The 26,537-nt window shown below is 38.8% G+C and overlaps 1 protein-coding gene across 12 annotated transcripts in view; it reads right to left on the bottom strand.

Moving 5' to 3' along the window:
* Positions 1-26,537, bottom strand: part of LOC113143332 (RNA-binding protein Musashi homolog 2-like) — a 208,585-nt gene that overhangs the window by 86,116 nt on the left and 95,932 nt on the right. For all 12 annotated transcript variants that reach the window (XM_026328889.2, XM_026328893.2, XM_026328894.2 and 9 more), the window contains exon 7: positions 2,390-2,438. In XM_026328889.2, coding sequence (XP_026184674.1) covers positions 2,390-2,438 — 49 coding nt within the window. The remainder of the gene's footprint in view (positions 1-2,389; positions 2,439-26,537) is intronic.

Below are 26,537 nucleotides of genomic sequence, written 5' to 3'. Positions count from 1 at the left end.
GAGTTGTTCATGCATCTCATACACAATAAACTTTTCCAAACAAAATGCAATGTATTGCAATACTATACAATTCAGGTCCTATATATTAAAAAAAAAAAAAGCATTTAATAACATTCAAATAAGGTGATGTGAAGTCAAAGTTTGAGCCACAGCAAGCCTAACAAGAGAACATCTTTACCTGTTATCTGATGTGGGCTTCCATACAATGTATTTGCTCAAATGTGCATATCAAATATAGAAACATGTACTTCCTTTATCCTTATTTTCCCTCAGCACAAAAAACTAAATAAACAACAGAAATTTTTTCATGGTTTTAGGTCAGAACATATATCATATCATATCATATCATATCATATCATATCATATCATATCATATCATATCATATCACATATCAGTTTTAATGCAACTGAAAATGTAAACTGGATGTTACAGTTGTGAAGTGCAGTATGTACTGAATGTGTTGGAGGTATGATACATGACATGGCATTAATTATTCCAAATACACTATTTTGCAAAAAATTAAAGGCACAAGGTAAACTGTTGTTTTGGGGACTTGCAGTAATGGAACAGGCTCTGTGGTTTTAGAAGAGCTGCATTGTCTAACATTTAAATTATTAAATAAAGAATTTGTTATTTTTATCTATTGCAGTGCTGCAGAAAAAATTGGTGATTATTTTTTCATGAATCAATCTGTAAGATAAAAATGAACAAGTGGGGAATGGATTTGGACTGTGGATTGCCAGATGCCCATCCCTGGATTGGGATGGAGTGGTAAAGTGGGCCCAGATGCTGGTTTCACTGATAATTTATTCAGTGTCCTTTCCTTTGTGGTCACTGGGCAGCTGAGCCATTAATATTACACAATTACACCAATGGATGTGATGAATTATTCAAAGTTTCTTATGGGTCTGCAAGATTCTATGTGATTCATCTGTTGTGTTTTTAAGATGAAAGCAGCAAATACCGACTGTTTCAAATTTCCACTGGAACAAAATATCAACATGCTGGTAAGAAGAAACAGGAACTGCAGGGAGAACTGCACCTGCCTCGGTGTCACACTTAATATAAATACGTCCGATGTCATCAGAAAAATTGCCACAGAAGCTGTTTCCCCATCACTGTCTTCATTTGAAGGGCATTTTGCCGCCCAAAGGCAAATGCCTAACACACTCCCTGAGCGTGGCGCCCATCCCTTTTTCACAGAGGGCTGGCAGTGCAGCAGAAAGGAGAGGGAGAAGAGTGAGAAATAAGAGAGCAAGATAAAAAAGCCTTCGTCTCAAAGTAGATCTCACACTGGGTTGTGTCACTACAGATCAAAATCCCCTCAAAGCCATAGATCACTTCCACTATAGTTCACATGTTCCACACTTAGAAACTGTTTACCAGGCTCAAAGATTTCGTCTGCACAGCGTACACACACGCAGAGCACACACGCACTGGAACACACACAGATATACTTGAAAAAGAAAGAGTTTCCACACACACACACAGAAAAACAATATACTGCCTTCGATCCAAGAGAACTGCAGTTAAACATTTATACAGGTCGAGAGATGAGTTGCTCACTGAAAAAAAAAAAAAAAAAAAATGTTTACATCTATATGGCAAAACAACGCTCAGCCCAGTTCAGTGAGATGGTGAGATGCCAGCACTGCCTAAAAGAAAGCTGACTGGTGTGACAACCACAGAAGTGTCTGCTCCTTTTTCTTGGGGAAATACCTGTCAGTGCCTGTCGACTGCTCATGCACGCAATGATACATAGACACGTACAGAGCCAGGGACAGTCTGTCTCCTAAAAGTTCCCTAAACATACCTATGTGAGGATTCACACTCAATAATAACTATCACACCAGGGCTCTCGATAAGTGACAACCCTGTATGTGCTCACCGGTGGTCGAGTTGGGCCTGTGAACGCACCGCTTGGCCAAAATACACGACACTGCATTGTGGCGCAGGGAGGAAACCTGTCTTTGGAAAGTCCTCTGCTTGAGAGAGAAACGTCCCCTCATCTAAGATAAGGAGCCGATGAGAGAGAGCGATAAAGTCAGTGCTTCTCCTGGGCGTTATCTGATGCTGTTATCTGACTGCACAGCACCCACCGTTTCACAATCTTTACACCCTTTAAGCACCTCTCTGGAACACTCACACCAGCACCATCACGCAAACACACACATACACCATCTAATGCTCAAACATTCTAAACACCGTACCAGCTTATTGATTACTTTGACACGCTCCCATTGTTGAACAGATGGTACAGCTAATATCATGTGAAATGGAACTGTTCTGTGTTATCTCATGGGGAAAGGACATAAAATGACTATTTTCTCACCTTTCAGAAAGACAGAGCAAAAATGGGGAAAAAGAGAACAAAAGCTGGGCACTTACCTCTATGTCTGTTAGTAGTCTTATCAAACATAAGCATGGCGTCATCAACCTGGAAGACATAAGAGAAATACTGACATTAGAGCTCCATCTTTTTCACCAATTCCTATCATCTTTACCCCATTGAATCACATCTCATCTACTCATTGTAATTACCTTTACAATACGTATTCTTGCTTCTTTACACTTGTCTCTATGTAAGCACCAATCTTGTACATAAGCGATCTGTGGTTGCAGGATTATTATCAGGTTACCATTTCTCTGTTTGTAGTCTGCAGTTTAATGAGAAATCTCAGTGGTTTCACTCATTATCTGAATTAAATGTCACAGTGGATGAAAAGTTGTAACAGGAGAAAAAATTAACAAAATTGACTAGCAGTGAAAAAAAAAAAAGTACGGTATGGACAATATGTTTATTTTGATGAACACCAATGTCCGGTCTTGGGGAGAGTGACTGATAGACGCATTACACTAAGCGATTGTGAGACAAATGGGATCCTTCCTCATCTCACAGCCCCAGCGCCAGTAGCATCCACCACAATATCATCCCTCATCATGTCCAATAAAGCCACACACAGACAGACAGCATTTTTTTTCTTTGTACATCTCCTGAAAAACCGATCTGCAGACGCACTCTGCTTACTATAACTGAGGAAATGTTTAAAAAACAGAGTGAGGCATGCTCATTTAGCTTGTGATTTTGTCTTGGGAGATAAATTTAAAAAAAAAAAAAGGACAGAAGGGTAGAGAGCAGCAGCAGACAGAAACAAAGAGGGAACACTCTGCACCAATTGCTCCCTGGTTATGGTCTCTAGTTATGTGTAACAGTGTACCAAGGAGGCTTGACGCTGCACAGGAGGGAAAGATGCGCACAGAAGCATGGCTCTGTGTTTTTCATGGGAGGGTGACAAAGCTTCGGGTGGAGATGGGAAGAGACAAGAATAGGGGGTCTCACTCAAGCCGAACTGTCTGATTGGATAAAGAGAAGTGCCTGGCAGCCAGGCAGACTAGCGCTGGCAGACTGTTGATGCCACCCTCTTGCCACACATTTGGCACACAAGAAGCTGGCACAGCTTGTAGTGCCTGGTTACTCACTGCACAGCTCAAAGGCCACAGGAGGCACTCAGGCACTTTATTTGCACCACCCCATAATATTTCCAAATTGCCAAGTGTACCTAGAAACAGTGTTGTGGATTTGAAGTAATCTATATACACAGTATACCAACATGAAACATATTAAAGTTATTGTTATTATATGATCACAGAGTATTGTTAAACCTTGCAAGAGCACACAAACCTAAGCACCTGAAGTAGGTGGAGAATCAGGGTCTAGAGATAGATGCTGGGATAGAGGTGCAGCTTACAAAATTCTACTACTACTCTGGCAATGCAAGACAATGAACAGAAAATGGTTAAGAAGACCACTGTGTTGTTTGGTTTAACTAAAGCATTACTTGGTAGCATACCAGTAAAATCCTGCAGGCAGGTAAAGAAATTAATTGTTAACTGAGAATAAATTCACTACTGATAAAACTGTGGTACTGTGTATACATTTTTACACTTCCACTTACAAAGTCATTAATTTCCCCCAACCTGTTTCCTGTGTTGACACAGCAGACAAACAAAAAACACAATGCAGCAAAAATAATGAAGCTTTCTGTTTCTTTGAAAAATGTTCTGTTGACTGTATGGTGGAAAGAGTATAAAAGCTGACAAGCAATATCACCTGCAGCAACAGTTTTATAAACAGACACCTATAATGTCACATAACCTAACCTTTGTCTCACGCCAGGTGATCTAATGAAAATCACATTAAAGTGACAGGAAGTGAGATAACTGGAATTTGTAGTGTAAAGGGTTGTGATTTCATTGCCTTGGTCTGAAGAACACAGGAAAATGCCTGGATTGTTTTACTGCAGCACATCGACTCCATTGTTACATTTAGCACCTAGATAGATAATTGCACTGTCCTGGAATTAAATGTGAGAAAACTTTGATTAAAATCTTTTCCTTCCTTTTTTTTTTTGTTTGTTTTTTAAAGCTAGAATTCTTATAACACCAGAAACAGTTTATAATGTCTCCTCTTTTGACAGCATGAAAGCTCGACTGCAGAGCAAAGATGGAATGGCATGTTTACCAGCTATGGTAAACGTTTAATTTGACAAGCAAGGCTGACAGCCTGTGATCATTTACATGGCAGACAGCGATTTATAGCATTTGACTTCTGTCATCTAATATCAGTAATACTGAAACCAAATAGCCAAAACAGTCACAACTGCATGCATCAGTATTAGTCAAAATGACCAGCAGAGAGAGACAATGAGGAAGGCAACGGCAGCAACAGGTTTCAGTGGAGAAACAAAATGTTTCAAATTTGTTGGACATGTTTGGAGAAGATTCTGAACATATCATAACCAAGCAGTTTTTTAAGGAAACTGTGCCATTTGACTGTTTACATAATTATATTAGTGTTGTTATTTTTCCCATTTGAGTGTGTTGAGTGTGCATTCGTGTGACAGTTTAGTATCTCAGCCGAGGAATACATGGCACCTACAAACAGGATGTGATCCATCAACACAAAACATCAGATCTGAGGTAAACAAAAACAAAAATTTCTACATGAAATCTGACCAGTCTGAATTACGGGAACAACTATCATACGTCGTCAACCACTATGAACCTTTCAAACAACATGACATTCAAATATTTGTACTCTGTCATTGATAGTACTGCTGCTGTAAAGCCAGCTACAACCTGACAGCAGAAAGACTGTTACTTTGTAAAATGAAGTGGGGTCTGTTCGAGGAAGTGTATTATATAAATGTGTGAACTCTGTTGTTGTGACATTATTAGAGGAGGAGCATCCTGTTAGTGAGAGCCATACAACAAAGAACACAGATTCACAGTGAAGCACTGATGGGCACTTTAACAAAGAATGTGCACATCATGTGAGGGTCACACTCCAGCAGGTCATACAATACAGTCTCTCCCTCTCTCTCTCTCTCTCTCTTCACTCCTACTCTCTCTCTCTTTCTCTCTCTCTGTCACTTGCAGAGTCTATAGAACCATCTCCTGTGCTTCAGGGCTTTTCAATGTAGTTATTCAAGCAGAACACAACTGTGTGCCTCCATCTGATAGAAGGTTAAGGACCTCTTCACTGCTCACAAAAAAGCCCGCTACAAAAAGGTGAGGCCAGGCTCACCTCAGGGAAGAAATCTTTCTCTGTCCTCCTCCTCCTTCTCTTTCATTCTTCCTTTTCTCCTGGCTCGGTGAAAAGAAAGGTTCAAAGGATAATGGCTGTCTTATCACTATGTAAAAGGGGAATGGGAACTCCAGCGAAGTGCCTGGCCTTTTGTGACAATGAAGAAAAGCGCAAAAGTCTATTTCACTGTGGAATGCACTGGAACAGTCCACGACCACTTAGAAAGAAGAGACTTGTAGAAGACAGTCAGGGGGCAGAAGGCTGGGCTGCTCTTTAACTAAACCTGCAGCAAACACATCTGAACTAAATAACCTCCTCCTAAAAACAAAGGCTGACAGGAGTATATTAGGTATGTGAATTGTTGACTTTCCAGCAATTTAACTTTTATTCACAATTCAGAAGGCAGTAATTCGATACTGGTGCCTGTTTTTTGTTTTGATCCCATTCTATAAATTGCAATTTGATTCAGCAGGTATTAGAGAAAATAGTAAATCTCTTAAATTAAATGTGTAATAATGTTGGTGAGGCTATCTTTATTCTTCTACAAAGTGAAAGAGGGACAAACTTTGAACATTAGCCTAAAATCAAGACAAAAAGACAGTAAACTTTTTTGGAGTGCATACACTAATTGAAAGACAAAAAAAAACCCCAAATAATTTTTGTTTTGTTTTCATCTTAATTCATATTAAGATGTGTAATAAAGCTAGTCGGAGAAGAGGTGAATGCAGTTTTGGTAGCAGTAATAGCAGTAAGTGGAAGTGTTGGTAAGTGAAGTCAGAGCGTTTGAGTAGAATAAGTAAGTTTTAGACATATTATTAATTCAGATCATCCTTATAATGTCTTGGAGTTCAGCTATTTCACCTTGGCTGTAAAGGTATCAAATCATGTTAATAAATCTTACACTGGACAGTGTGTCTGTGTGTGTCATGAGGTTTTATTCCTTAAGGGTCTGTTGAAACAACTAAAAAAAGGAGCAGCCTCCAAAGTTGGCACTGCAGTGCCAGTGGAAAAGTTTAATGTGACCGATTCACAGAAGTTCAGCTCCATCAAATCTCAATTCAGTACTTTGATTTAAAACACTTACAGGAATTTATAATTCTTGTACTGACATGATACAGTGAATGATTCACTGGGTATGCACCAGATTGTTTGTGGTGTAACTTATAATTACATTTGAAAGCAATGGGGCTGAGTAGCATACGTCAGATGACTCCTGAACAGATGACTGATGAACCCTGTAACACTGCTTAAACCTCGCCATATTAAACCTCATATGTGTTTGTGCCTTTATACAGCTTCTGATTTAGCATTGGGCCTTGAAAAGTTTACACGTGGTTATGATAGATAGATAGAAAGAAAAAAAAAACCTGCATGTGGTCGTTTCATTTATTGTGACAGAGTAGCTCTGGACTAACACCCAGGGGATAAAAAGACTTATCCTGTTCCTGTCATATAACATGAGACATAACTCCACACCAGGTGCAACCTCTTCATCTGCATGAATCTGTATGTTTGAACAATCTCAGCAAAATACACAAAACATGGTTGAATGATGAATTATGTATCAAAGTACAAAGGCATCAATAAAGGCGAATATGCTTTTTTTTTGGACAGCAAAACAGCAGAGGTGCTATGTGACAGGGAGAGATTTAAGAGCTCTGGAAATGAATTATGACAGCGATTTAGATAGGTGTCAAATGTACATTTACATTCAGCTCACAGCTGAAGGCTAACAGAAGATCTTTCCTGCAATTTGGGGGTGACACTGATATAGATCATATCTGATGCCAAAAGAACTGAGACCCAAGCCACAGATAGTGACCTGGGACTGGGTCTGTCCTTTTGTTGAGATTTTAGCTATGTTTTTCTGCTGGTACCTGCTGGGGTTTTGTACTGGTGCAGAGGTTCCTTTCATGCCTTCATCCATTACACTTACTGTGAACTTCACTTTCACCTAAATGGAAAGAATTACTATGTGTGTGTAGTTATCAGGCAATTTTGATGTCAAGGATTACTAGGATTTATGCTCGCACTGCCAACACCAGGGCACGGTCTATGCTATTTGCATGGTTTCACCAAGCGATGTTTAAAAGAGCAGATCATTTGGTAAATTTCACAAGCCACTTTCATCTATATGTGGATGTTTCAGATGAAACAAATTCTGGTATGAATATGTAAAGTGAAAAAAAAAGCTTACATTTTCACTTTCAACTATAAAGCTGTGGTATGAATTATTGTCATCTAGAAAAACACTACGCACATGAGAACTGTGCTGTGCTTTGAAATATTCAGTCAGTTCATGATTCCTAAAATATGAGGTTAAACTGGAAAAATCCCACTGATCTGTTTGACGGCTGTCTGGTTTAGTTAGCTGTCCTGAGGCTAAAGCTAAGGGAAAACTACTCACTTCAACATAACCTACTCAGCAGTTCGCTGGTGGTGGAACAGCTGCATGTCAGAGAACACTGCTGCTCTTACAGTGCTAACATTTGAGGCAAGCACCATTTTTCAATGTCATTAATTTATCCCCTGTAATAAGGTCTAGAATTTAGGCAGCATTAATTACTATATTTCTTTATATATTTTGAAGTTGCCTATTAAGTTGCCTGACCAATTTTTTTTCATTTTTAATAAACAAATGTAGTTATTATCTTTTAAAATTGGGCTTAATATATATTGTTCCTAATTTACTAGGATTTAGCAGTAGTTTAAAAGTTCTATTGTGGAAAAACATGCACTCTGTTGTGTAATTTTTAAACCAATTGGTGCCTAATCATTTATTTAATGAAATTTACATTCTTTGCATAGCAGCCCTTAAAAAAGCTGAAATAACACCCCAATTAACTTAAATATTTTGTATTACATCCATAGAACATACCCACAACTCTGACATCCGTCATTATGCACAGCAAAGATAACAAGTATTGTAGTTGGATAAAGTATAAAACAAGGAGCAGGATTCCTCATGGGGATAAACATCACATTTATTATATTGTTTAGTAGACTCATTAGGCTTATCACTTTAAAAAGTGACATCAAGCTGATATATACAGTAAAAGCAATAACCAGACAGTTGTAAACTGTCTGGGATTTAGCCAGCAGCTGGTGTTTGGGGCATCCTGCCAAATATGTGGATGTATGGATGCACAGAGAACATGAAGGAGGATCCTCTGTAAAATCATCAATTTCTCCTATTACATATGTGTAACCATTCAAAAATGGTTACACATATTTAGACATATTTACAAAATGACTTGTGGAATTCCAGATTGTACAGATTTAAAAGCGCCCTTTGTAAATAATAAATGACAGGTTAATTGGATGAATATGATTGTCTACTGGCACAGCCCAAACCTCAAGAGTCACAATACATACAGCTTAATAGGGACTACTTATATCCTAATATACCCCACAAAACATCACAATTTGAGCAGAGAGATCTCTGTTTAAGTGAAGGACCCAATTTTAAGCCTCCTTGTGGGCAAGAATCTGTTTTCCTTAAGTGTCTCTGAGTAAGAGACTGAATGTCTGCCTTCTCCAGGGGCAGCAGTCTATCGCAGAACCCGCACCTCAGTCTCACTATAGAGGAGGTAAAAGGGGTAAAAAAAAAAAAAAAAAAAAAAAAATCCTTACAGGGATCAATGAAGTATCACATTATCACTATTGTTATGATAGATAAGGGTCACGGTCAAGAAGAAAACCCAGCTGGCACTGCCCCTTCATCAACATTCCCTCTGCAGTGTAGAGCATCTAATATTCTATTACAATGATGGCAATTAACAGAGAAATGATAGCGACCCGGTGACAATGGACAAATTTGTGACAACCCTTTCAATTGTTCTTTTGTAGAGGAAATCTATATCATTGTCTGAGAACGTTGAGCTGCAATGTGCTGCATCCACGCTTGAGCGCCTTTACAAGTGGTGGTTTAACGAGGAGCAGAGGGCAAAATTTTAGCTCCCTATAAGCTCTTGCAATTACACAAGGGGGCAAAAGGGACACTGTTCTTAAGTGTGAGCCTAGATGGACGAGCTATTCTTTCTGTTCCGCAGCATAGGCCAAGCCAGCTATGTTTAATCTGAAACACAGCCCCTTTCTTTACCCAAAAAATACTCCTTATTTTAATGGATGAGTGGCAACCCTTGGCAGAACTGATAAAAATGCATGGCTAGAGTGCAGACATAACACACACATACACATCACACACACATAGAAAAAAGCACAGTGATGTAGGGCGAAGAGGAGCTTATCTGCAGCCTGCTCTCTCCACCCCATTTTCTTTATTTTTCTTACAGAAAGTGTTTTATACTTTCTTCTAACAGAACTAGATTCTTCAACTGATTTTTAACTAACATTTTCTGCTAATGTTAGTTTTCATACTGATTTAAAAAAGCAGTGTGACATTTTTCATAATTTCTGAACCACTGATGGAACAGATAAAGACAGGAAACAAAGGAAGCCAATATTTCAATTAATAATAGGCAATCATCATATTTAAAGGGTGACTGAAAATCCTCTCTCTTATATAATATACCGTATATTAATAAAGTGTATGGCAACTCCAAGGAAAGGGGTTTCCCATACACAATTAATCTTTTTTTTAATACCTAATTACCAAAGAATGATGGCTACAGAAAAATGTGATTCAAGTGTTTTTCAGCATCTGACAAATTCTTGTATGTAATTATTAATGACATACACTATGGGCTGAATGTCAACACCTATTCCAGTAACTTTCCTTCATGGTGACATTAACAAAATGGCTCGAGAGGAACACTTGAGAAAGACAATTCCTCAAATCTGTCAGGATTACATATTTATGAGGTCCCTGCTCAGCATCCAAGGAGGTCACTATGGTGATACAAACTGATGTATAATCTAACAATGAACTTTGTGTGTCAAAGAATGCCTCAGAGCATTGTTGAAATGGTTAGTGCAGATTTTACCATAGTGCTCTGTGCAGCTTTCAGATCAGCAAATACACAATTAAAAAGGCAGTCATGCTGAGGCCACTCTCATCAATGTACTGTTCCAGAGAAATGTAATGAAAGGATGATGGAGTGATGCCTTCAGGAGGCTGCTATATTGTTAGGGCAGACCGTAACACTGTTGTGGCAAAACAATATTTTATTAGCACATCTCTAGCGGTGCCCAAGCCAGGCTCAAAACAAAAAAGCGCTTAAACAAATCATATTTACACACCATTTTCTTGTAAACAAACCCTATTTCTGGAAAATGCTATTTTATGTCTGTTCTACTCTTGAGTAATGCCAATTATGTATTATACAAATGTAATAGTGTCACCAAGGGAGTCTTGATTACCTCACCATTTTCACACTTTGAGGTAAGATTACAATTAAGGTAGATTCTGTCTTGTTTTATCTTCCAAATCAGCCATCTGTGGCAGAATATTGCATAATTTGAGAAGAAGCCTGAGCCTTTCATATAGCATGAAAGCCAGCTCAAAGGAGCTCAAAGGGGCTTTGCAAACAGGCTTAGAGGTGGCATGCTGTATTCCTTGTTTAAAACTGACACTTTGACCCTCTAAAAGTTCTTTCTTTCTATATACAGTAAATGGGACTTCAGTATGTTTTAGGGTCTGGCATTGCATTTGGCCTAACAGAGGCATGTCCACACAGTTGAGCTCAGTATGCTTGAGGAACTAAACCTTGGCCTCGTCCATCAATCCGCCTGTCTTCTTTTGCCAAGCTGCAGGGAATTACCCATTATGGAGTCATTTTATTAATAGGGCCTCTTTCCTCTCCGCCACACTCTTGCAGAGTACCTCCTCATTCTGTCAGAATGGAGTATGCCTGCAAGCCACCTCCATGAAACTGCTGCACCAGGGCCCTCCCTCATTCTCCCATGTGAAAGCACAGTCTGGGAAATATTGTGCTTTCAAGCTAAAATAGTATTTGGAGAGGTGAGCAATCCCTAAGCCCTAGAGCAAACAGTTTAACATTGAGGACTTATTTAAAATGATGTCCTTTCCCTTGGAAAGCCAATCAGATTTCTTTTTTAGCTGAGTAACACACATGCACACAGAAACACATATAGAACATGGAACACATTTTACACAAACCGCCACTGCTTCACTCCTTGTTAACGTAAATATAGCTCCATGCGCAGCAATGACTGGGGGCCAGAAGAAAGTCGGACGGTACTACAGTATGAACTGTTTAGAGAGACTCAAACCATGATGCAGAGGGTAAGAGAGACAGCTGGTTTATTTAAATGGCCAAATGTGAAGGAGTTGCAAAGGACAAAAAGGATAACACTGGAATCGTCAATGCAGGGTTATATACAAGATTTGTAATATACACGTTGCCCTTTTTAATATAAAAAGGTTTTCAATAACTTTAATGACTTTTAATCATTTCTATAGGTAATTAAAAAAATAGTTATTTTACATTAATATTACACATTTTCTGACAGTCAAGGTCTTTTTTTTGTCTTATAGCTTTTGGGTTATGTTCTCATTTGCTAAAGCAGTAAAAGGGTAAGGGCAATTTATGGTGACTGATAGGAACTTCAAGAACCACCTTACATCCCACAGATTTTGAGGCATTAATCAGCCCCATTAAAATCTATTATAAACGGTTTCTATAGCACATATTATAAGTTGTTACTTTAATTATTGCTACCTGCTTGCTCAGGGTATGGCTAAGCTTGAGCTTTTCCAAATTTTAACTCTTGTCAAAATCAACATGCAGAAAATAAGCATTGCGGGTGAGTCAGTGATATGCCTCAGTGATTCACTGAAAGACTGTCTTAGAAAATGTTCACCTTGCTCACTGGCTCACAAGTCATCCATCTATCCACCTTTTTGTCTTCATTTGATTGCCTGCATGGTGCTGGGTAAAAGCGATACCAATAACGAAAACTAGTAACATACAATAACTACTCCAAATTAAGATTTATAGCAATAACACTATTAGTGCACAACACTAAAATTTACTATATAATTCATATGATCGTCATATTGTATTATTACTAATTACCAATAAAACAGTATTGGAAATGATTAACATTATTAATTGATATTACTTGTACTCATTAATATACTGTTAATACATTCTGCTTGATATATAGTTTTAATTATATACTTTTATTGAGTCCTAATATGTAAATTAAACATATTTTAGAAACTGTATATGTTTTTGAGATCAATAGATCCTTCATGCCTTGTAATTCTAAAGAGATACCTGCTAATAATGCTCCATGTACCTAGGCACTGGGGAAACTCGCACAGCCTCGGCAAACATTCAGTCACACAACAGCACGAAATGAACAAACATGCTCAGATTCAATCAGCTTATTAATGAAAGAGAAGTCTCGGCACTGCATAATAAAATATATAGGCATGCAGTATTGAAATACTGGCTTAACTGTGCTTTCTTTGCTTCTCAGTCAAGGAGTGACTGGATAGGAATTAACTAAGTCTGAAAGAGCATGTCCTTCTCTGCGAAATAGTGTCTTTGCTCTGCTCCACATTTGAATCTAAGAGATAGCCTTGAATCGCTCGATTTCAGCTCTGTTTGTTGGGTACAAGAATACTTGGAATGCCAAGGGCTCTTGGTCCAGGTTTGTGAGTGCTTGAGCTTTAGCTAAATGGCACAGTTACTGTAGTAATTCCTCTGAATAACCATCTAGAAAATAAAATTTAATAACAGACTTTCTTTTTTCATAGATCACTGAAAGCGCTCAGTGACAGTATGCGCTAATGTTCACATGTCTGATGAACATAAATCTCTCTTAGGAGACAAGGTGTGTATTGTGTACTGATATCAATAGGTGAACAAGAGGGATAAAATGAGCTGCTAGGTTGAGCTGAATAACATTAATTTCACTCACAATGGCCACCATCCCTAATACCTGCAGTGTTTTACTTAGATTAGGCTTAAGCTTTTTTTTTTTTTTTTTCAGAGGCCATTTCAATAATTTGACATTTTTCCCAGAATGGCAGAGAATGAACACTGATAAAAACTTTTTTTTTTTTTTTTTGGTCCTTTTCATGCAAAACACTTTCATCTGTCATACTGTGATAGCCCGTCTCTCTTTGTCAGCATAAATACAGGAGCTCCTATTTGAATATGGTTACACATCCCTCTATTTATTAAAGCTTGGATTAACATGACAGGAAGTTTTGTCTAGGGGCTCTTTAAGATGGCTCAGAGAGGCAATCTGGTGACAGTAATAGGATCCAGCTAATATACTTGACTGATGCTCCTTTCCCAGTGTTATAAAGCAGAACAATGGGAGTGGGGTACTGGGAGTGAACACATTGTGTTTTGTAATAGGGTGTGTGTGTGTGTGTGTGTGTGTGTATGTCGGGGGGACGAGGGTGTGCTAATCAACTAGAATACCATCACTTAGCAAATATAAGGGCTGAAGAAATAAAAATACTAAAGGTCACAGAGCAATTCCATCAGGACAACTATGCTACAATTAACTGAATAGACAAAGGCAGTGACATTAGTGAGAGCTATAATAATGTTTTACTCTGGTCTCTCCGAGTTTGTAGAGATGTGTTAAAGGTTGGCATTAAAAAGTAAACAGAAATTCATTAGCTCTTCTTCAATCAGTAAAGAAGGAGGACTCTTTTTTTGTTTGTTTTTGCTCTAATATAAGGTGTTGATAGGGTTTCTAAATCATTTTCAGGGCCGGACCCAATTGCAAGCAGCATCAGGGAGGCTGGATGGTGAAAACACAGGGATTTATCATGAACCGGAGAGGTGCATGAATAGAATGAACATAAAAAATACAGTAAACCAAACCAAAGCTAGTGTACATGGAAAACAGGGTGACTAGGATAAACAGGAACTGGGTGGCCAAGAAAAGCAACGGTATAAAAACCCACAAGAGGGCAGAGAAACGAGCAAGGCAAAACAATCATGGGGATCAAAACGCAGATACATGAACAGCACAAAACAAGGAGCTAAGCTGTCAAACAGAGCTAGAGTCTCAATGAAAATAGAGTCCAAACAATGGGGCAAAAGTTGAGTCCAAATGTTTGTAGGCACACAGAGGGCAATGAACTGGCAACTGGCAACTCGGAAATGGTAGGTATACATCCAAAGTCCAGGCAATCAGACACAGGAGAAAGGAAATAAGTAAGCAAAACATGCTGGGGAAGACAAACAGGGACTACAGGAAGTGAGGAAAAGAGACAAAATAAAAGTCCAGGAGAGGAAGTGCAGGTGAGTGAGGTGATAGTTGTTCAAAGAATACCAGTCCTACCAAGTATGGTCATTACTTTAATGAAGACATATTTATTTATTTTTATGAGAAAAAATGATAGCAAAACCTACAAATCTACAAGAAAAACAACAAATGTATAAGAAAAACAATCCTAACAATGAATAGCAATGAAACAACAAAACAGAGCTGCAGAGCTGAATGGATTAGTCAGTCACTAGAAAATTAATCTTAAAATGTTTTGATGATCAATTGTCACATTTATGCCGACATGCCATATATTTGATGGCTGTATCGTCTTTAAATCCTTTACTTGACCAAACCTTATAGAAAATTAAATATCTTTAGGCTTTAGATTATTGGTTGGACAAAACAAGACAACTGGTGACAACATGTTCAGCTGAACAAAACTGTAATCTGAACTTTTGGGAGTTTAGTGATGGTTTATAGGCCAAGCAAAAAAAGTAAAAATATTTTTACAGTAAATATTTATTTTTTAATATATATATATATATATATATATATATGTGTGTGTGTATATGTATATGTTGTTTTTCTGTGGTTAGATCTATTGTTGGCCATATCAATATGCTGAGTGGCACTTATATTCATTTCCATATGTCAGAGAACTGCTATGGATGGACTGTGTGTGTGTGTTTGTGTGTGTGTGTGTGTGTGTGTGTGTGTGTGTGTGCGAGCCGGGTTAGCAGATCAAACACACATCTGTTTGAGAGATGGAGGCGAATCTGTGCTTCTCTCCCAAACCTCTCAATACTAATTAACGATCCACTGATAGTGGCCAAATGCCAACTGTCATTAGCACCAAAAACAGCACAAGTACACAGATAGAGTTGTGCACACACTCAAACACAGATGCTGTGCAATCACCACCACCCTACCACCACAAGCCATCTGTGGATAAGATATATAGTGTTCTCTGCATATGTACCCACAGACACACAGTGTTCCACTCACTGCTCCTCAACGTCAGCAAGAAAAAAATGATCTAACAACCTATGTGAAGAAGCATGAAAAAAATTATATAAATTCTTATACAAGTTAAAGGCATTTTGATCTGTACTGTATAAGCACTGACAGTAAACTACGCGTGTTAAACAGGTTCCTAGCACTTATATTGTATGCTTTAAGACATGCATGACAACCTCAATTCTTGAGTTACTGTGGACCTTTGACTTCTTCACTGATAGTGCCATTTGCGTACTCTCGAGCAGTGTGCTCGGTAAAAGCGCCTGACAGCTATCTTTGATTTTATTTAGCAAGGATTTCAGCTATTCCAGCATCTAAAAGGATATGCCACCCACTCACTCTGTCTCTTGCATGGTTTCTCTCTGCCTGGATCTGTCACTCTCTGCCTTGGTGACAGGGTCAGATAGAGAGAGCAAAGTGGTGAGGTGTGACACTGTGAGCAGATGAGGGTCTCCCTGTATGGAGGTCCCCAGCACTACACCCATCATAGCTATGCAGACAGCTGCCAGTTGGTCTGAATAATGCCACCCACGCTGGCTCCAGCAGGGAGTCCAGAAGCCACATGGATGCCAAAAGTCTCTGGACCACAGTCAAAAGCCTAATATTTCAGTCCTGCAAACCGCAAACAACTGAGCTATCATTACATTTGATTAAAAATTCAAAACAAAATATTCCAGAGACCATACAGAACATAACCCATACTGGCAATCACATTTGCATTTGTAAATTTCTACCGTTTGTTTGTTTTTAACTGTGTTTAATAGAAACCTCTGCCTATAACTAACAACAGCTAAGGGAAAGGCAGCAACCTAAAATTCTTTCTTAGAAACCAAGAGTGGAGCCTTGTCTTGCCTTGTTTCTCCCTCTCTCCCTATGCAGCCTGCCTGCCACCATCTCACGACAGCATCTCTCCATCTCTCACAGCCCTCTGATCTCTGTGTCAACAGGCGACACCAGCAGCTCGCACTAACTCAGTGTGCATCAGCCCATCTGCAAGGCAAACCTTCTGCAAATGTGTTTAGCATAGACTGCAGATAGGATTAATGCAAAGGTTAGCGAACACTGTAAATTCTGATGTCTTTACACCTGGTGAGGTACCACTTGAAAGGTGCCTTCCCTAGCAATAAAGACAGCTAACTGAACCCTTCTGCTGATATTCTACATGAGGCTGGGAATTTACGAGCAGCAGGTAGGAGATCAAAGCTGCTGCTGACAGACTCTGCAAACTCAAAGATTTATTCAACTCATCAAGAATTGTTGCAATGTTGCCTATGTGGCCTCCTATCTTGCTTTGTACCTGTACTGATGGGGGTTTATTAGTTGTCAGTGGGCTGGGTAGGAGGCTGCATGGTTGTCCAGCTCAGGTCTAAACTCATACAGAGGTTGCGATGACAGGAGCCGGAGCAGTCCGTGGTTACTCCATGGAATTCAAATGCCAATCCCCCTGCCCAGCTCCATCTCCTCTTTCTCTCTCGTTTGTCACATCTCCCTCTCTCTTCCCTCCCCTCTCCCCCAGTGTTTGTCAGGGTTGGTGATTAGCTGTCACCCTCTGCAAAAGCAGATAACACCCCACACAGCCTGTTTCCCCTCTGGGAGCATGCACACACGTAAAACAGGAAAACACACTAACAAATAGACAAGTGTGGGCAAATGCATGCAAACTGAAGACACTTAAAAGCTCTGTCGAATGCAGTTAAAAAGGCAGAGTTTTTGACTTCACTTATACTCATCCGTGTCAGCACTGTAGTAACTTTGGGTATCATTTAGATTATATCAATTCAGATTTTTTTTTTTTATTACACATAAATATATACATCTATCAATTCCACTTCTTATCTAAATCTGTTTCAAATTCCTTTGTTTTCAACAGATAATGAACAGATATTTGTCACAAACTATGATGCAACTGTCGTGTCAGTTTGGATAAAAGGCACAAAGAAGCAAAAAATATATCTTGTTTTGCAAAAGTTTAATGTTATATAGTTTACTTGAAATGAACATCCTATCAACAGCTGATTTCAAGGCGTTGTTTTACCATATTGCAGGGCACCTAACTTTAATTAATCTCTGATCGATAATGGCCTTTTACTGTAATTACTGTCTGTTTCATCATATCACACCCACATGGCTATGAGGATCCAAATATGACTATGAAGTGTAAGCTTCACTTGCCCATGTGCGTGAAGCTGTACATCCACTGACCACTGCAGCCACGCTAACGCAAAATCTACGGCTTTCGCCGAAGTCCACCATGTTGTAACCTGTTGTAATGCTCTTTTCATTACACACTGATCTATTTGTGTCAGAGTGTACTTTGACTAAAAGCTAAAAGCCAAGTGGCTCATTAGCAGCTCTCACGAATTCCGTGCAATTCCAGTTAGCTGGGTGATCTCTCTGTGATTCAGACTGCATTCACATTATCACTTCTAAACAGAAAGCTATCTGCATGCTCTCCACCATAATGTTATGAGCACATTTTATTTAAGAATAACTCTGTCAATACTCAATCAGATTCAGGGGAGCACAGCTATGGAATAAATACCATCATAATGACACACACTCCTACTCTCACAGAAACTTCAAATTTGGGTTTCGAGCTTAGTTGAGTTAGCCAGACTACTTGAATTCTGTTCCCCAGGGCCTCAATTATCCAGATATCACATTTAGCAACCACATGCCATTAGCATTTGGCTTACAAGAAATATGACATGACATATTTAATTTCATTTTTTCAGTTTTTCTTTTGTTTGTTGTGCTAATGTGTTTAAAACTGATAAACCTTTATTTCCATATCTTTTTTTTTTTGTAAGATCTACTCATGAGCCTTTATGGGTTTCTAATCTCATAAGCACAATTCCTTTTTTTCATTCCTGTTAAGTATTAGATCTTTTTTTTTTATCACTGTACTAAATGACCTACATATTTAATATTAACTAAACACTGAAAAAACATGGAGACACATCCTTCCTTAAATGCTTGGAGTGCACTTCTATGAACACAACACAAACTGCTTTCATCACTCATCTCGTTCCCATGTTTACACATAACTCCAGCTCACACACAAGTCACATTAATTTTTGAGAAATCATCAAAGCCAGGACATGTAAGAGGCACCAAAAGAAAAGCGCTGAGTCTGACAGACCCTTATACATACAGTATTTACCAATGGATAGAGCTTGACTGACTAAGGGTTGCTATTTTTGAACCAAATGTGCAGAGCCAGATAGTATTTCTTCAGTGTTACTCCAGGTAACCTGTGCCCTTTCCATCTTGGTGACAAGTGCTGGATTAGTTAGGCAGTGCGTAGAGGGATGTTTGGAGAATTTTATTTATATTTTGTTGGTATATTTATGGAAATGAGTGTAATCATCAACATATTTTCTGTCTATTCCCTATGGTATAGTTAGTGCCTCACATGCATAGTGACATTCAGAGACACACAAACTAAAAATGGTTGTTCATAAAAAGGTTAAGGGTTTAATATGGTTAAAAAAACACAGAATGTACCATCCAGTCTAAAGTATATTTTGAAGCATAATGATGAAGGTTGTTTTCACACCAACTTTAGCTCTTTAGACGTATTGGCCAATCTCAGACATGTACGTGCACATTCCTGTTTGATTATCTTCTAATGCAAACACTGTTTTTTTCACTCTTTATTTGGCCAAGGCTGTGATTAAAGGCAGAAAATCGTAAACTCGTGCAGAGTTTGGGTATATGATGAGCCTGTTTTTGGTCTGAACCAACACTAAAGATAGCAAATATAATATAATAATGTAATAATAATAATAAAACTTTCCATGTATACTTGGACCTGTACCTGGATACATCTCATTTAAGTATTCAGTACTGTGGTGAGTTGTGAGCTGACAATACAAAACACAATTTGAAAATGTCACTTACACTTACTCATCTTCAACAGTTTTAAGAGTACAAGACACATGCTGCAAACAGCTTGCTACAAATAATGAATAAGGTTAATTAAAAAATAATTAAAGCAACTCATAGTTTTGTCCTTGGAACGACAAAACCTACATTGGCTCTAAACATGAGCAAACAATAATACTCAGACGGCACAAAGAATGGAAAACGTCAAAAAGAGCCAGCCAAGATCTGTGCTGATTTTCTAGAGACTGGGATTTGCTCAAGGTTTCTAAAACATTTCATAATCACCTGTAATCTTTGTTATGATTATGCTACAGAGCGTCAAGCTGATGTAAGCACAACTAGTAGCCAGATCAATTCAGAGCAAAAATAATCCTGGCATATTGTATAATTCAACATTAGTCATATAATATTTTGTTTAATCAAGAGGTTATGCGGGTAGTGCCTCTGCCCAGTTCACAGAACAGCTTTCATTCCTGCCCAACAAACAATACTACAGGTTCAACTTTAAATTAATATAGCAGCACAGGATCATCTTGCCTTCTCCTGCTCACATCGTCTCTGCTGTCACAATACAAAGAAGGATTGAAATGTAGCAGATAAATATACGACGTGGCTTTATCTGCTGCCCCTAAGCAGCTTTACTCAAAGGAAAGCTCAGACAATGTTGGCTAATCATAGCATTTTAAGAGTCAACGTGAAATTGTGAAGAACAAGAGGTGCGTTCGAAGGAGATGACATCCCGGTTATGGGTGCACAATAGAAAATAGGGTAACAGGGAAGCAAAGGGTGAAGCATTACTGAAACAGAGGAGGGAGAGAGAGAGAGAGAGAGAGAGACAATGGAACACAGAGAGCACAATAAAGACAGCAAGACAAATACAGACACAGAAAGACGTATGAGATCATGCCCTTGCCTTTGTGTACATATGGTGAAACGTGCTGGAGCTGAGAAAGGCCAACACATTGAGATAAGCCCCTTTGCTCAGGCTTCCTTTTAAGGGTGATTTGGCAGCTCGGCCTCATGTTTGTTGGCAGGCTGCAACATATGCCTCCAATCATCTGGTGATCGCTGAATTACTGCGTGCCTTTTTTTATTTCCATTAAACACTACTGGATGATTTGCTGAGGTACTTGGAACACATACGACAGGAACAAACAACTTTACATTCATCACTGGCATAAAGCTGGAAGGTATTCAGCTTTATTGGCACAGCTAATAACACTGAACTGAAACACATTCAGTGATACAGTTCTTCGCTCATTAAAGTCATATTATGGTTTGTTTTCATGACATAACATTTAGCAGTAATAAATTTTGTCCCAGCATCAAATACGCCCAGAAGAGACTCCAGCGTGTGTTGCACCACTGTCCTTGTGCTGGGATACTGCTTCTACTCAGCATATATGGGAAGTGATGCATTTACCATATTAGGTAACTACGTCAATGAAATTACTTTACAGTCAGCAGACTATATTTATAGTAGATGCACTGTATGGCAGACGCAGCTCCACAGGAGTGTCTCCAGCAGTCTGCCAGAACAAAGCAATATGTACAGTATTTTCAGTGCCAGTTCTCTTGAATTTTTTATTAGCCACTTTTTTTTATGTACTACCCCGAGCCTCATGATAAACCAACAGTAATGAATTATTGAAGTAATTAAGTATTAAATTTGTTACAAAATGTCAGTGAACATAATAATAGTTTCTGTCCTTTTTATGCGTAGAAGTTCTGATCACCTGCCAGACGAGAGGACCTACTGTGCCACCAAGATGCCATCCAAACAATATGTAAGAAAGAAATACAGATTCCAGGGATATAGATAAAGTGTGACTGTGACCAGACAGGAAAATAATCTATGTAATCCAGATCGAAGCCCTAAAGGCTTTTATAGATCGACGGCATAGATTTTCTCTCTGTCTCCATTTCTACCTGGCTTAGGTTTAATTCAACTCAATTAAATCAACCCGTGAGCCCAGGAGTTCGCAGAGAAAGCAATCATTCATCTTTGTGGTGAGCCACTTCACCTGAGCAAAAAAGCGGCCCCTACTCTACTACTTCTCCATAGACACCATTAGGCCACTCAATATAGTTTCAGCCATGCCAGCTCAGTTATAATTACTCCAGTTGACATCTAACAAACAGCTCTTTATGGATGTCCTGGCCCCACTACTTTAACAAATCTGGTCATTTTGTCATAGCTGGCTGCTGCTGCTGTATATTGTGTGCGAGTGTGTGTGTGTTAAGTATTACATTTTATCTTTATGCCTGTAAATTAGGCAGTTACTGGAGGTAGCTTTTACCATTAGAAAAAAATGTTTAAATACTTATCTTTCAACAAGCAACGTGGAAGTGCGAAAAAGTTATCCCTGATACAGAAACACAGCCTGAGGTAAATCTGTTATCTACACTGCACACCGCAGCTTTAATGTAAGACAATCAACACAACAATCAACACAACAAAAACAGCTATAAGGGATTGTCCTTGAGTGACTGGCTGTGACTGCCACAGAAACCTCTCCCTCATCATGACTACATCAGGCAACTGCTTACACACACACAAACAGACACATACACACATACACACACACACCCATTCAACAGATACATATTTCATGAGCTATGGTAAACACTCTGCTCTCACCAATGCCAATCTAGCATTGAATAATACATTCATAGTGGATCGGCTAATGAATTGAGAGCTTGCCCGAGTGAAAAGAAGAAAGCAAATAACCAATACTCAAAGTAGAAATAGAATTAATGAGTGGTTGTGAATGCTCAAATACTCAGTTGTGAATGCTGCTCAAAAAGCGGGACCATTGCTGTCCTCCACCCAACCTTTGTCTCTGGTCAAAGTTCTACATTAATGAATGCAGGAGAGATTTCATAGTCTTCTCTATGATTGTGGATTTCACAGATGTGTAAATGATGCTATGTGAGGCACAGTGGTTGAAGCTTTGATCTGCTATTCTACAAGCCAGGTTCTACAACAAAAGGCGAGGAAATCATCTCAGCTCAGACAACCCTTGTGTAATCTACCTCTGCCTCTTTCGGCCAGCTCGGCAATCAGCCTAGATACCTACACCAAGATGCGCCCAACTGGCAAGAACATAGAAAGGAAAGGAAACTCCTCTTCTTGAGGAGTTGTATGCAAATGTTTGGGCAACCCTGGGCAAATTCCATAATGTGTGGATTTTTTAAAGTGCAAAGAAGTAAGTACAACTCCTGTATCAAACAATCATGAGTCTTTCTTCAAACATTAATCTCATACAAGGAACATCAACCAAAGGTTCCTCTAAGGAACTAACTGAGAATTTAAAGAGAAGTGTGAAAGTCAAGACAACATCTGGAAGAGCAGCAAATCGCTCAGATAAAACTACACATCAACTGAGCAGAAAGGTAAAGCAAACCTCCATATGACTGCCAAGGAGCTGCAGGAAGGTTTAGCTGACACAGGAGTGGTTGTGCACCATTTCACTGCATAGTGAAAATGGTGCACAAATGGGGTCTACATGGAAGATTCATCACAAAGAAACCTCATCTGCAACCCCAATGCAAAAGTCTGTATTTGAAGTCTGCAAAGCAACATCTGGATGAGCCAGACTGGTTTTGCAAGAAAGTGTTGTGAACAGACAAATTTAAAAGTCATAAATCAACAAATTTGTGTTTGGAAAAGAAGAAACAGCATTTGATGAAAATAACACATAAGCAACTGTGAAGCATAGGGGTGAAAATATTCTGCTTTGAGGCTGTGTGGCAGCAAGTGGCACAGGAAAGACTGCGTGGACAGGGGGAAGAATAGGTTCCACTAAATATCAGAAAATTCTGGATGCAGATGTCATGCAGTCACTCAAGAAACTGAAAGTGAAAAGAGCCTGGATTCTACAACAAGACAATGATGCAAAGCAGACCTCAAATTCCACCATGAACTACTTCAAGAAATAGGGTGGTGAAGCTTCTGGGTTGGGCTTCATAGTCCCCTGATGTGAACATCATTGAAAACCTGTGGGTAGTTGTTAAACATGCTGTGTGCAAGACAGCCTAAAATATCTCAGAACTTAAAGTTATCTGCAGGAAGAGTGGGTGAAAGTTGCTTAGTCAAGAAAAGAAAGAGTCTAGCTGCTAAAACTCTTTCAGAATTATGGCTTGTTTTAATTTTTCATTTTCTTTATTTATTTACTTGTCGTAGTCGATAATACAATGATCAGTGCATTAATATACAAAGAACACATTGAAACCACCATCTAGGAAAAGATATTAAAGATATTATTGCATAGCCATATTTGTAGTATAAAACTGAATTTGCATTTTCTGGAACTATCACACATGCATTACTGTTCAAAATAAACCATGCAAAAGTTGAGAAAAAAATCATGTTTTAAGTGTGGAATGAAACATCACACACCAAAAGAATTTCAAAAAGCCTTTGATTCATAAACAAAATGGGTCATTATGCAAATACAACATCAGAACAACAAAGAAACATTCAATAGGGCAAAGTTAGTGTGTTAGTGTAATTCAATTATTTATCTGACTCAATCTGATGTGCCTGCCATCCAACAAACGACACAAAGATGAAATTAACTGGATCCCCACTCTTTTGCACGGAAACCAACAAATCCAGAAGTACAACAAATATATAACACACACACAAATAGAGAAAATACACAGCAGCAACTGGTCCACCGAAAGTCCTCTACAGCAGCGAGAGGAGTAATGGGCTCAAGTTGGATAAGAGACAAGTTTTGATTAGCTCTGGCAAAAATACATTTTCAACTAGGGCACCACTAGCTGGAGGGGCGCCAAAAAAGTTTTTTTTTTTTTTTTATGTTTAACAAAGCTTTAATGTAAGCATGGCACACCTTATGCACATTTTGTTTCTAAATAAATGAGTTGGCACATACACACACATCACACAGTGATGTTGTGCCACAGCTGAAATGTGTGTGTGTGGCGTGGGGTGGGGGGGTAAAGGCAGGTGAACCACAGTTCATCACTGGTGGACAGCAAGACTTAGACAGCAAGACAGAATTAGAGTAAACATAAACAGCAATATGAAGAGGTCAAAGCCCTCTGGGGCACAGCACAGAAAACAGAGGAAAGAGGAGGTGGACAGAAAAGTTAAATACAGAGGCCTATGTTACATAGATTTATTATGACAAACCCATTTATCCTGCACACAGAAGCTTACAAGACTTAATTTACCAGATTATACCATGAAATAATAATTATTAATAATATTCATAAATATTTGGGCCTACTTGTTTAATGTAATATGCCATTTAGAATTTGTGCTTTATGTATAAACTATGTAGATGCACTTAAGAAATTTTAGGCCTACTTTTTAAATAGTATTAGCAAAACACATTAAACAAACGAGTTGAAAATAGGTGAAAATGTGTTTTTGTAATAGCTTTAGTATGAGATGTTATTTATTTGTGCAGTTTTTTCAGTATTTACTGTCATATTTTTATGCAGCAATAAAAATGCACATTAGGACATTGCACCTTACACCTAGAGGTCATTTTACCTAGGGCACCAAAAGCTCCAGAAATGGCCCTTAGTGAAGATAAGATACACCTGTTAGCCAATCCTCAATAAATATTAAAAATGAAGCACTATCTAATATAGACTGCACTTGCTCTGTTCATTTCTATGCATGTACTGTTATTGAAAGATGGCGATAAATCTGTATATTCAGAAGATCCCAAAGTCCACAGAGACTAAGCTGTGGTTAAACTGTCCAAAAAACATTTATTATGTATTCAGCTTTATTTTCAATCAAACTGGCAGCAACAAATAGCCTATAATCCAACACTGAGAGCAAATTTGACCTTCCAGAAAGAATTTTAACATTTATTAAAACAGACAACAGATGACACCAGAGCCAGTGGTAAATTACCAAAGTGCTCTCCTCCCCAGGATGACGGCACACACTGGCTAGCCAGTCATCTCTCGAGCCAGACTAGTTGCTGAGATGATCCCTAATCTCAACTGGCAGGCAGGCATTCACATCTCTGAGAACAGTGGAGCAAATTTCCAAACAGACATTATTTAGATAAACTGAGCACAGATTCCAAATCTAAATGGTTACGTGCCTGAAAAAGTTTGATGTGCAAGTATTTGTAATATTGGTGCTAATCTAACCCCCCCCCCCCGGCATCCCAGGGCACTTCTAGTTTAGCAATGTTTGTATTTGTTGAAGTTCTGTATTTGGGGAAGATTTCCCCTCATGTTTTACTCTTGTATGAGCTTATTTTTGGAGGAATCAACACCTTACTGGGATTGTGTGGCACTTGTTCTCAACATGGGGCCCCGGTGATGCCTATGCACCTGTAAGGTCCCCAGGAAGTTGCCTATAACTGTGGTTAAGTGGCATGCAGCTTAGATTACCAGCCCGCTGTGATGTCACAATAACTTATGCTCTCTGACAAATATACCATATGAAACAAAAGCAGCTTTGGATTTCCTACCTAAATAAGAAACACTTCTTTCAGCACATGCAATTATACTATTAAACACTCCAGTTATATTTGGAAAGATTACCCACTTTAGACTTCAAATGCATTTCTCTATCTGCCACACACTGTGTGCTTTCACTGAAGCATGACCGGGAGCCAGAGTTTCTGCTGCAAATGCACCTAACCTAACCTGACCATTCTGCCAGATCCTCTACACCACCAGAGTGAGTGAGAGGGTAAAAGGAAGTATTTCAGAAAATGAACAATTTAATAGGTCTACACCCACCTTCATCAAGACTACTGTAACCCTATGGAGAGGTGCATACAGTAGAGTTGAGAGGTGGAGGCAGCATGTCCATCAGCTGCACAAACACCTTCATTATGGTGGAAAGAAATGACAACCTGACAAGGTGTACAG

This window comes from Mastacembelus armatus, chromosome 14 (assembly GCF_900324485.2).
Source record: "Mastacembelus armatus chromosome 14, fMasArm1.2, whole genome shotgun sequence".
In the NCBI taxonomy this organism is placed as follows: Eukaryota; Metazoa; Chordata; class Actinopteri; order Synbranchiformes; family Mastacembelidae; genus Mastacembelus; species Mastacembelus armatus.
The sequence above is the reverse complement of the archived record's forward strand: the minus strand, read 5'-3'. Positions and strand labels throughout refer to the sequence as shown.